Source organism: Chelonoidis abingdonii, chromosome 9 (assembly GCF_003597395.2).
Source record: "Chelonoidis abingdonii isolate Lonesome George chromosome 9, CheloAbing_2.0, whole genome shotgun sequence".
Classification (NCBI taxonomy): Eukaryota; Metazoa; Chordata; order Testudines; family Testudinidae; genus Chelonoidis; species Chelonoidis abingdonii.
The window spans coordinates 46769826-46783032 of NC_133777.1; the positions used below are offsets into that span (position 1 = coordinate 46769826).

Consider the following 13207-nt stretch of genomic DNA (forward strand, 5'->3'; position numbering starts at 1 on the left):
TGAGGGCATGGCAAGCTCAGAGGAAAGGGTGGGAAGGGGTGGAGTAGGGGCAGGGCCTGTGGCAGAGCCAGGGGTTGAACAGTGAGCACCCCCGCCGCCCCCTGGCACATTGGAAAGTTGGCACCTGTAGCTCCAGCCCCAGAGTTGATGCCTATACAAGGAGCTGCATAGTAACTTCTGAAGAGCCGCATGTGGCTCCGGAGCCACAGGTTGGCCACCCCCGATATAGCGGGCAGACTAAACATGCTATGAGAGTGCTTGTTCTGAGCTGAAGCTGTGATGAATTTGTAACCCTTGGATTGGGGGGGTGGGGAAGGGAGCAGGGCCTGAAGGACTGCTCCATATTAGGGCTGGGGTTAACTCTAGTAAGCTTATTAGTATTTGTATAGGTTGTTTTATTACTTTTAATGTTTTCTCCTTAATGAGTTTTACCTTAAGAATAAAGTAGGCCTGCATGGGAAATGCTGTGTGGTACCTCATAGCTGTTAACAATTACACCTGTTAACTGTGTGCTTGGGCAGCCTGTCTGCTGGGGAGAACAGTGAAGGCAGGGAACTGTGCAGCCTGGATACACCTGGGTCAGAAGGGAGAGATGCAGGTCTCTACCCAAGAAAGGCACTGGCTGGGAGCCAGACGCCTGAGAGCAGGTGCCCTTGCTGGACAGGTGCAGTGTCCTGAACTGTGACAGTTACAAAGATTTTCACTGGAGACTATTTTATACAACTTCATTTGGCCACATCTTTGATGAACAAGCTGGTTTCCGTAAACTCCATTCACAAGGCAAATGGGGAGATTCACAGCAGGGATTTTTTGGTTGTTTACCTGTTGGGTCCTCCGAGCAGACTCAATGCCATCTGGCTGGCGCACACCCCAGTCATCTCCAGTCTGCGCTCCAGAGTCAGTCCATGTTTCTCAGCTACTGAAAGCACCTTTTTGTGCAGTTCATAAGAGACGCTTGGAACGACTAGCCCAGAGTCTGCAATTCAAAGAGAAGGGGAAGGAAGGACAGAATAATCAGACACCTCCAGAGGGTTAAGATCTGTTCTGAACTAAATGACAGACCACTCCAAAATGAATATAACAAAGAGGCTACTTCTCTCTTCAGGAGGTCCCCTTATCTCTGACGGGTGGATCAGCAGCTGTGCTCCCAACAGGCTCCAGCTCCCTTCAAGAGGCAGCCATTTGAATCTCGACTAGCTAGCTGTTGCACTTATTCAGCCCACTGCCACAGGAACTATTTCTTTAAGGGATGTGAGAATGGCTGCTGCACGACAGCCTGCATTCTCCTCTAGGCTCCTAAGAAACAAACTGGAAAGAGGCCTCCTGGCTCAAGTTCTTACTGCAAGCATGCCCAGAACTTGCAAAAAAAAGGTTTCTTTGGAAGCAGCTTAATCCTGGAAGCTCAACAGCAAAAGTGACCTCGTCTCAGTAGACCCCTGTCCTTGCCAACTAGCAGCCTCCGCTCAAGAACAGGATAGCAAAGGGAGCGTGGCAATTCTGGATTGAGGAGTCTTTGGGAAGGACGTTTCCCCAAACTCCTGCTTACTCCATGTCCTACCCAGTGCTATCTGACTACCGCTACCCCAAACACTAGCATTTCCCTCCTTAATGAGACAGTGGTTACATTGTTTCTAAACCCAGACTCTCCAGGATAAACTGCCCCAGAGATCCCAGGATGGAATCTCCCCCTCAGCGGGGTAATACATGGATAAACTGAAAAAGCTAGATGAATTTGTGAGGGCAAACTGTACAAAAGCCAGCTAGTTTCCTACTTCACAAGTCTCAAAACAAAACACATTTCTCCCTCCATCAACCTAACTTCTTATTCATACAGCTGGCGAGGGCACCATGTTACTCACACCACCAATAATCCCCTAAATCTTAGTGGCTTCACATCACCACCAGAAGAAATGAAAGGGTGTCCCTCACAGTCCCACTATACTGTACCACCTCATCTCAAACTTTATACAACCTCCAAAAGACCCCAAATGTCTTCTCTGGCTGAATTGATCTCAACTCAGCAGGTGATGCTGGCTTCCTGGCCAGGAATCCATACCTCTAGACTGAGAAAGATAGCAACGAAAGCCCTGTAACTACATAGGGTGAGATTCTCAAGAGTTTTTGCCATGGTATTTAGGGACCTACCTCTTGCCAGCCCCTTTGAATAATCCAGCCATAGACTTTATCAGGCAGCAAACAGCTCAAAGGCTTCTGATTGGTGACTGTGATACACCGCTACCTCGATATAACGCCACCTGATATAACACGAATTTGGATATAACGCAGTAAAGCAGTGCTCCGGGGGAGGGGCGGGGCTCCAGCGGATCAAACCTAGCTCAGTATAACACGGTTTCACCTCTAATGCAGTAAGATTTTTTGGCTCCCAAGGACAGCATTATATCAAGGTAGAGCTAGTTTTATCATGGCATATCTCAGTCTAAGAACCAGCCCTATGCAGAATGTGGGTGAGAAATTAAAATGGTTCAGTTGCATTCTGCAGTTATTTTAGTTCTGTTTATTAACAGCTCTCATCTTCTGCAAGCCCATGAGAGCCATCCTTCAAGTACTTATACAGCATTGTGACAGCTCATAGAGCAGCTGAGCTTAGAATAATATGGCAGACATCCATCCAAAGGGCAGCCCATGGCTTTGAGGATCATCATAAATGTGGGAAGGATCATATGGACCGTAGGTTTCTCTGGCCAGGGATAACTCCTTTAGGGGGAGATGATCTTGTGTAGCCTGCAAACTCCACTCTTATTCTTTAAATTACTTGGGTTCTTTACTAGGGGCTTCCATGACACCCTGAACACAAGAAGCCACCTTCAAACGCATTACAAGGGATATGCACATGGCTGTGACAGACTTTAGTGGCACTGGAAGCCAGGGAACAGAAGCTGTGACCTAGAAGCACCCCATAGAGAGGAAAGATATTATACCTTAACTTGACAATAATGACCAGCCAAATTAAAGGATCCTGAGGCTCCAAAGGATGAGACCACCAACCTCTACACATTTTGCTCAATCCAGCCTTATTATCTGTTCAAATTATTCCTAACACAAGTAACGTAAAACAAATATCTTTGAGCTAATGGAGGATAGCTGTCAAGGTCACCTCAGTTGTGCCCTGTCAGGGAAATCTGTAGAGCCCTGCAAATCTGCAGACATCCGTGGATGAGGATATCTGGGAACTATTTTTGCATATCGGATGCGGACACAAATTTTGTATCCATGCAGGGCTCTAGAAATCTGATCACAGAACACAAAGTCCCAACAAGAACAGTATCATTCCAGGATCTGCTCTGGTTCTTCACACAGCAAAATTCCAGAGGGACAGAACTTCTGCCAGGATCACATGGGCACAAGAAGAGGTCATTACATATTTCTCAATGTTTCTCAGATACTTGTGTGTTGTTTGGTAACACCATTCTCTAACATACCAGGCCTTGCTCCAACTCTGGTATGGAAAAAAAGACTGGATCAGCAGGACTGAAGTGCTGAAAGTAAAATACCCTGCTGCAATGGATGGCAGAGCAAACATGGTTTCTCACTTCTACAGTGAGATCCCAAGAAGTCAACAGTAAAACAAGCTAGATTTTTTTATTTAAAGTATTTGGAGCTATGACTACCCAATTCGCTACCCTACTCCAACTCTAAGCAAGAATGAACTTGCACTAATAGGGCACCTTTCATGCAATGAACCCCTAGAATTTTACAGACTTCACTAATTTTGGAAAATCCACTTTCCTGCCACAGAAAAGCAAAGCCCTCTGAGTTGGAACACAGCAGCTGTAAACCGGCACATGACAGCAATACATAGCCGCTTAGGACAGGAAGTTTAGAATACTGTATCCAATTCAAAATGCAGGGGGAATCAGGTAGAAAGAATGTGCTTCCAAAATATCACTGGATCTTCGACCACACACATCAAGACCTTTAACATCTCAATGACAAGTTCTCAAATAATGCAGCACCTTCTAGCGCTGTGCTAGAATAACAGCTCAGTAAAAACTCTAGGGATATATGATACTCGTCCCACAATATTCCACCCTGCAGTACCTGGATTTCCCTACAGGTCTCCCATCCACATACCAGCACAGCTCAATTCTGCTTAGCTCATGATATTTGATAATCACAGCTTGAGGGGGAATGACTGCAGGCAGGCGAGCAAGTTCTTGGCTCACTTCTGTTTGGCTAATTCGGATACACTGCTCTGAACTGAATAAGCAGTGCCTAGAGGCATTCAGGAACAATCAGCACCCTCTGAATGAGTGAAGGCTTTGGGATTTATTGTTGAACATTCTGTCTGTTGTCACTCTGTGGGACTGGCAGGTGAGAGGCATAGGAAGCATGTGGGAGACACATTACAGATAAAAAAAAATGTACATCACTCACGAGAAGATGAAGCTCTCTTTCACAGCTTAGGCATGGCATGAAGTGCCAGGCGGAGGGCCTGACTGAAGTGCCAAAAAATCTGGTACTTTCATTAATGTTGCCCTACTTCTGCAACAGTCACAAACATCAATCCTGATTCATTTTCACACATGTATCAATTACAGACGCAGTCTACATATGAACTCAGGAACAGCGTCAATTCAACTAGTGGTGTAGCTGCACTGGTGCCGACTCCCAAGCACCAACAAGGGCAAACCAGAGTTTGCACCAAGAGAGCTAGCTCAGGTTCTGCTTAGCTCAGTCAATGTAAACCCCCTGCTTGCCCTTGTCTATCCTTATGGTGTTGCGGATCACAAAGACTGGTGGAGTGGTATATAATGACAATAGGGCAAACATACAGAGTCATTTGGATTGCTGAGTGGGCTGGGCTCATGCAAATTAAATGGTTTTAATACAACCACAACTGCAAGGAACAAGGAATGCAGGCCATACCTACAGAACGGGGAACTATCTCCTAGATAGCAGTGACTCTGAAAAGGATTCAGGAGTCACGGTGACCAAGCAACTCAACATGAACTCCCAGTGCGATGCTATGGCAAAACTGACAAATACAATTCGTGGATATAAAAACAGGGGAGTAGGGAAGCATTGGTGGGACCAGGATAGGAATACTGTGTGCAGTTCTCATGTCCGCATTATAAACAGGATGTTGAAAAGTTGAAAAGCAGGGTGCAAAGAGAGCCATAACAACTATTTGAGGGCTGGAGAAGATGCCTTCCAGTGAGAGACTTAAGCTAAACAGATCGAGCTCAGAATGAAGCTCAAGAGGTAACTCGATCACAGTGTACAAGTGCCTTCATAAAGGGACAAGACACCAGCTACTAAAAGGCTCTAATCTAGTGGAGAAGCAAAACAAGAACCAATGGCATGATGTTAAAGCCAGATTCAAATTAGAAACAAGGCACAAGTTTTTAACAGTGCAGGTGATCATTTGTATTCCTGTAGCACCTAGGAGCCCTAGTCATGGACCACTGGAACAAATCATTGGAAGTGATGGATTTTCCATCTCTCAAGATCTTCAAGCCCCAATGCCTTTCAGGAAGATATGCTTTAGTCAAACAAATTACTGGGCTCAATGCTAGAGTAACTTAGTGAAATTCAATGGCCTGTGTTGTCAGGCTTGATCTAACAGCCCTTTTCAGCCTTAACATCTAGGAACATGTTGAAACAAACTAGACATATTACTGCTACAGAGACCTGGAACAGTTTTGAACACTTGACCTTGCATGTTAACAGCTAATTAAAAGACTTTTCTGTAATCAAGCTTTTATTACATGCAGCACATATGCAAGCATGTGTATTATCAGAAGTAATTTAAAACAGTTGATAGCAGCAACTTCAAAAAGCTGAACGTTCAGAGTCCTAAGCCACTAACAATCCTAAACCTGTCAAACTAGTCACGCACCTGTCAGTGTTCACACACCCTCTTTTCCTCCAGAGTCACGCAAGGTTCGGCCATAGCTCATTCCCATTCATATCTTTGCTCATTCATCAGATCTTGTTTCTCTAGCCTGAGGTAGGATTGAGTGACCTAGGTTCAGGGTCTCTCCAAACTTGTTATTTCACATACACTCCCCTCTCTGACCTGGGGCTTGTGACTCCCAAATTGCTTTTAAACAATGCAGATATTTCTAAACTGGAGGACAAGGTCCTGGGATTCCCTGTTTACACTTTACACAGCATTCTCATTAACCAGAGAGCTGAGACTCTGGGTCCACAATTCATACCAACCTCGTTTGGCATATTACAACCGAAGGTTTTTCCTTTACGGAAGAGGTGGTAAATCAGCAGCACCCTCTCCGGATGCTTAAAGGTACCTGGTCCATCAGTTTGACAGCTCGGGCAACCGAGAACACTTAGAATACATCTACGCTGCAGTACATGACCTATGACACAGCTGCAGCTGACCCAGGTCAGCTGACTCAGGCTAGTGGGGCTTGGGCTCAGAGGGTTAAAAATCACAGCGTAGACATTAAGGCTTGGGCTGGAACGTGGGCTCTGAGATCCTCCAAGGAGGATGGTTCTCAAAGCCTGGGCTCCGGCCCGGCATCTACACTGCAGTTTTTAGCTCTCCAGCCTGAGCTCCATGAGCCTGAGTCAATTGAAGTGGGCTCTGAGACGCAGTGCTGTGGGGGTTTTATTGCTGTGTAGACATACCGTTAATGGGTTAATGCAAGGGACATTACCTGGAGCTGACAGAAAGGTACAGTAAGATTACACAGTGTCATAGCATGCAAACAGCAAGGCCTGAACCAGTATTACACTTTGTCCTAATTGCTCTTTCACAGGAGCATGCAAGCACCAAGAAAACTTCCCTTCTTAGCGCTCACGCAAGATCCAACTAGTCAGGCTGGTTTATCTAAAACAAGCTGACAGAGACAAACAAACTCAGAGGAAAGCAATCAAGGACGTAGCGTGTAAACCCACAAACAATAACACTACTGCAATCAGAACTGAACTCTAGCCAAGCTTAATTATGTTTGGGTTGGAAGGTGGATCTCTACTGTTCAGTAATCAAGATAATAAAATAGGTCAGCTTAGACCTTAATATTAATATATATTTTACAGCTGGCCATGAAAAAAAGGCAGGTATAATTAACTATTCCATGACATGCACAGCAGCACTAAATCCTCATTAACCCAAGAAATGTAGAAATAATTTCTAAAGTACACTCCATACTTGGCACAGACCTATGAACAAGTTACCCATTCAAATCAATTACTATACCAGACAGCATAAGCAGAGGCTACACAGTGCTGGAAAAAACCTGACATCCACTACCAAAAGGGCTAAGCTCACTAATCAGGAGTACAAGAAATGAGGATGGTGGCTTTAAAAAGCAAAGTCCAGGTGCAATCTCCAGACGAGAAGTCCTACTACCCACCCCCACTACTCAACTGCTGAGAAGGATGATGGGATTGCTACCAGAGTGCTGTTCCTGGGCCCTACCTTTTGTATGGGCCTCTGACATATGACGTTTCATATGCACCCTCTAGAGTCTAGCTCTTGGAAAGCAAAAGAGGAGTGGTCTCTTCCCTACCCCCAAAATCCACAGCCTTTTGGCTGCAGTAAGGGGTACGCAAGGAAATTCTCTAATTCTCTGTCCCTTTGCAGAGCCTCCTGACAACTACAATGGAGAGAGCATTTTGTCTTGTTCTATTCCTTCTCCAGGTTTCTATTTTTAGTTCCTCTGACACCATGAATAGCTCCAGTTTCCACCTCTGTTGCTGCTCAGCTTTCCTAAGCAGGAGCAGCTTTACAAAATCTGCATAATTCTTGTCAGTTTCATGTTGGACATCAGGATCGTGAGTAGCAAATATGAAACTGACCAGCGTCTGTATCTCATTCTGCTGCTGGTAAAGCTATGAACATGGACAGAGGCTTTTAAGATATCTGTCTGTAGACTCAGGAAGACAGTACTACATTGGTTTACACTTGATTCAGAACCTTAAGGGCTAAGAAAACCCCTTAATTCTTCTATAAATTAAAGTTTAAATTCTGCAGAAAAATTAACAGAGAAAACGTTTTTAGCTACATCAGAAGCAGGACACCGGACAAACAAATCAGTGGGACCACTAGACAATTGAGGTGCTAAAGGAGCACTCAGGAAGACAAGGCCATTGCAGAGAAGCTAAAGGAAATCTTTGCATATATGTCTTCATCCTCACAGAGGATGTGAGGGAGATTCCCACACCTGAGCCATTCTTTTTAGGTGACAAATCTGAGGAACTTTGCCAGATTAAGGTGTTGATAGAGGAGGTTTTGGAGCAAATTGATAAATTAAACAGTAATAAGTCACCAGGACCAGATGGGATTCACCCAAGAGTTCTTAAGGAACTCAGATATTAAACTGCAGAGCTAACTCTGGTATATAATCTATTATTCAAATCAGCCTCTATCAGGTGAATGGAGAATAGCTAATGTGATGCTGTTGCACAAAAAGCAAATGCAATTTTGGATTGCATTAACAGAGGTGATAGTACCACTCTATTCAGCGCTGGTCAGGCCTCAGCTGGAGTACTGTGTCCAATTTTTGGCCACCACTGTATACAAAGGATATAGAGAAACTGGAAAGGATCCAGAAGTGAGTGACAAAGATGATCAAAGGGATGGAATTCAAGCCATCTGAGCAAAGGCTGAAGGAACTGGGTATGTTTAATTTGGAAAAGAGGAGATTAAGAAGGGGGACACGACAGAGGTCTTCAAATTCGTGGCGCACTTCAGTTCTTCAGATGGGCAGCAGTGGCAGACAGCAGGCAAATTGCTCCCCTCTTGCTCTCATAAATAGGACGTCTAGGCTTTCCTGGTAGTCAGATTTTTATTTTTTTGGGTCAACACTTAACTTTTCTTTTTAAGTATTGTGTAATAGGGAACAAAAGGGGCATTTGGGGGGTAATTCACATGAAGAGCCTCAGGGATGGATTCAAATAAGCGACGACCAAAGACCTGATAAGCACTGTACTGGCTTCAGTGTTCGTTTTTCTCTGGAACAGATCACCGTTTTGAAATCTGCTTTCTCCATTCTAAAGATCCTGCTACATTTCTGAAGAGCTTACAAGAAAATATACTACCCCTTCACCACTATCACCACCAGAGCATCTATGTGTGCCCACGTACTGGCCGGCAGATAAGCATCTGCCAAAATATCACTGAAAAGCATCATCATCAAGAGGCGTCACCGACAAAATGGGGCGTCACCAAGAGGCATCATTCGGCAGTGACGCCTCTTGACATTGCCACTTCTCGGCAGCATTTCAGCGAATGCTTGTCCACCAGCCATGGTCCTCGGTGGCTCGTTGTCCAGCGCCCGCCACCCAGAAAAGGTTGGGGACCACTGGTTTACGAGATACAAGAGGCAAACAGCTGCCAGGGTATTATGCATTTCAAAATAATCACTTTAACCAAAATCTACAGAGATGGCCACTTACAAGACAAAGGAGAAAACCCAATCTGTTCATTTTACCTGCTGTTTAATCAAAGAGGGCAGAAATTAAGAAGAAACACAGCAGAACGTGAATGGTCAGGGAACAACCACTGAATAAAATATTGCAAGTCCCTAAGACAACAGTGTTTGGAGAGCTGGACCCTAACAATCTCAAAAGTTCCTCTCTGTTGGGTGAAGGTTGCTAGATTCAGAGCATCCCCTTTAGTGAGACAGGTTAATAGAATTAACCTTTTTAAAAAGATAGGTGAGCGTAACTGTGGAAGAGAGACCAGGACTGACAATGGAACATCAGCCACTTTCATCTAGCCTTCGGGATACTGGATTTTGAATCAAAAGCAATAAAAGATCTATGAGTCATGGGTCTATTTAAGACTATTTATCTGAAACATACAGTTGACTATAATAATGGTTGGGCTACCAAACATTACTTCCCAGTAGTCCACTGGGTTGCTTTGGTACAAATGGATTTGTCCAGTCTTGTGTTCATTACAGAATCATAGGACTGGAAGGGACCTCAAGAGGTCATCTAGTCCACTCATGGCAGGACTAAGTATTATCGGACCATTCCTGACAAGTGTTTGTCTAACCTGCGCTTAAAGATCTCCGATGATGGAGATTCCACTACTTCCCTAGGCAATTCATTCCAGTGCTTAACCACCCTCATTATAAATGAACTTATTTAAAGGGCAATAAAATGCACTGACAGATAGACCAACAGTTTCTTTTGAAAAATTAGTGGCATAACACAGCTGTCCAGTCCTCTGATCTTTGCAGTGATGATACCACTTCAAAAGCCTCCCAAATTATTCCCTGGGTCATGTGTTGGAGTAAGATGCAGGAGCACGCAGGGATTCACACCCAAACGGCTGAGATTTACCCCTTCAGGCATGGCAAGAGCTGGACATTAACTGCCTGTCAATCAACCCAGCAACTGTGACTGTGTTCTTATTACATTCATCAGACAGACCAATCACTGTGTCAGTCAATGCTGAGCTCTCACATGGCAATCAGTATCCAAGACAGACAGGACTAGATTAAAGAAATTACTAAAAAGTAGCTATTTCCTGTATAACTAGAAAGTTTGCTTTCCCAATTAGAGATTCCCTGGTGAGTTTAGATAGAGCCTTTTTGAGAGAAAACAGCGATGACTTGGGTTCCTCTTTGTTACAGATATCCAGAAATAACAGATTTCAGTACCACTGACACTAATAAGAGGCCTGTCACTCTGAACCTTCCCTCTCTTCCTGTTACTCTAGCAGCTGCTACCCTTTAATCGTTAGAAGGAAGTTACCAAGTTAAACAAAAGGAAATCATGACCGTTTAAATAGATAATCAGTTATTACCCACAGAGACTCTGTATCTGTGCCGAGAGAGGGTGGAAGAGGCCAGAGATACTGAATCCACCGTTCTTGCAGCAAGATCAAGAGGGTTGATCCGCTAACTCCAGAATCAAGTTTATGCCAGTGCTCCCCAGAGTAAGCAATAGCCAAACACACAAGTGTTTATAAGAGCTTTCACCATGCAGCTATTTGCATTTCCCTAGTGGAAGAAAACTTCCCCACCTAACACAAAGGAAGTTATCCTTTATGGAGGAAGATGGGAAGACCTGGTACATACAGAAATGGAACTTTTCTATCATTACCCAAGTAAGCACAAACAAGGAACTCAATGTCTGGTTGCTTTCTTACTGTATGGTGACAGCTTTTTTTGGAAACAAATGTAGAATTCCATAAGGGAGACTCATCAGAGAGTTAGCTAACCCTGCAGAATGATCCATCCCTTAGATTTATAGAGTGCTTTTCATCCTAGACTTTAAGACGTTATGGAAACTATACAGACAGGAATCACTTATCCTCTCCTCTGCCCCACACAGTGTAACAAAAAGAGCAGTGTTTACTAATTTACTGCTCTGATCCCTTTTCAGTTATTACTTAGTTTAATATACTGAGCACTTGGAGAGTGCCAAGTTGAGAAGATGATTTCATTTCCATACTCTGGCTTTGCTCTCTTTTAACCACCCCTCCCACACCCCCCCCCCCCCCCCCCGGGCTCTTCACTCTTTAACCACCTCTCGCCCCTCGCACAGCCCCCCAATGAGCCCTCCCCCCTCCCCCCCGAGTATTAGGTTATGAAGATATAGCCTTCTATAAGATGCAATTCTTAGAGAAGATGAGGGAAATTTACCTCATTAGTTGAACTAAAAGATATCACCAGGACAAATATAAATACAAGTCTTGTTTGTAAGCATCTTAGTAGAAATAAGGAAGGAAATAAACCACACAACAAGAAACAATGACCTCCTGTACTAGGAGCTCTGTATGTTAGAATAACTGTTTATCCAACCTTTGTCAATTTCAAACTCAGGTCTAGATTATATGTCTCTTATACACACTCCCTGCTTAACTTTCACATTAGATTACAGCTCCAAAATAAACTCTCATCCAATTTCTTGGCTAAGGTCCAGCACATTCATTTCAGGCATTTTTTTTTTACATAAGTTTGTTGACTGAAACTGAGTTCTGTGATTAACTGGATTCACGCTAGAGATGAGGGCCAGCTGATGTGTCAGCAGTTTGATCAGGCAAAGAGAAAATTCTCTCCATCCTCCACTTGTTTATATTAGGCAGATAAAATTTTGGCAGACTCATTCCCGGCAGCAAGAAGTGAGTTAGGCCTGGGCACCTCCCACCTAACACTGCTATTGCATGTAATCTCTCCAGCCCCAACAACTGACTCCCTACACGAACGAAGGTGGCCTGCTCCCAATATCCCTACAGATACTCAGACTCAGGGGTAGAGAGTTTATCTGGAACATGGTAGCAAAGCAAAGATAGGCCAATGAAATTTTGGGCCACACATCCAAAAGCAAGGCAAACAACAGAAAAGTAATAGTCTAGGTGGCTCTGAATATTGTGTTCAGTTCTGGTAATCACATTACCAGAAAAATAGCAATGAACTAGCGGAAGAACTACAAGAATGATTAGGAGGTTGGAGGTAATAAGATTAAGACATTTATATGTATCATTTAGCTAAGCATCAATTAAAGGTACAGAAGACTCTGTCCGCACATTTTTGAAGTGTGTACACTCTAAAAGGGAAAGAAACTATTTAATACACCTTTACCTCGATATAACATGGTCCTCGGGAAACAAAAAATCTTACCATGTTATAGGTGAGACCACATTGTATTGAACCTTCTTTGGCCCCCCCGTTCCTTGCTCCCTGACCACCCCCTCCAGAGACCCCTGTCCCTAATCACCCCCAGGGCCCCCCTCACACCCAATCCCCCGCTCCCTGTCCCCTGACTCCTCCAACTCCTATCCACACCCTCCGCCCCCCTGACAGGCACTCACCGGCAGCGGCAGGAAGCGGAGCAACATGGCCCCAGCCCGCTCCACTCCGCCACCTCCTGCTCTGCTTCCTGCTGCCGGTGAGTGCGGGGAGGTTGGGGAAAGGATGCCCCCAGTACTCACCTGTGGTGGGAAGCGGAGCGCTGCAGCTGGGAGCTGGCAGAGTAAAGCGTGCTGGGGCCAGGCTGCTTCACTTCCCGCTGCTGGTGAGTGCGGGGAGGTTGGGGAAAGGACACTCTTCGTGCTCAACTGCAGCGGGACGTGGAGCAACACGGCCCCAGCCAGCTCCACTCCGCCATCTCCCAGCTGCGGCGCTCCACTTCTCACCGCCAGTGAGTGCGAGGATGTTGGTAAAAGGACGCCCCCCGTACTCACCTGCGGCGGGAAGCGGAGCACCGTGGCTGGGAGCTGGTGGAGTAGAGTGGACTAGGGGCGGGCTGCTCCGCTTCCTGCCGC

At 45.0% G+C, this 13207-nt stretch overlaps 1 protein-coding gene across 6 annotated transcripts in view; it reads right to left on the reverse strand.

The window, feature by feature from the left end:
- The window catches only part of EDC3 (enhancer of mRNA decapping 3), a 74204-nt gene that overhangs the window by 10633 nt on the left and 50364 nt on the right, over positions 1-13207 (reverse strand). For all 6 annotated transcript variants that reach the window (XM_032799828.2, XM_032799827.2, XM_075069504.1 and 3 more), the window contains one exon: positions 823-976. In XM_032799828.2, coding sequence (XP_032655719.1) covers positions 823-976 — 154 coding nt within the window. The remainder of the gene's footprint in view (positions 1-822; positions 977-13207) is intronic.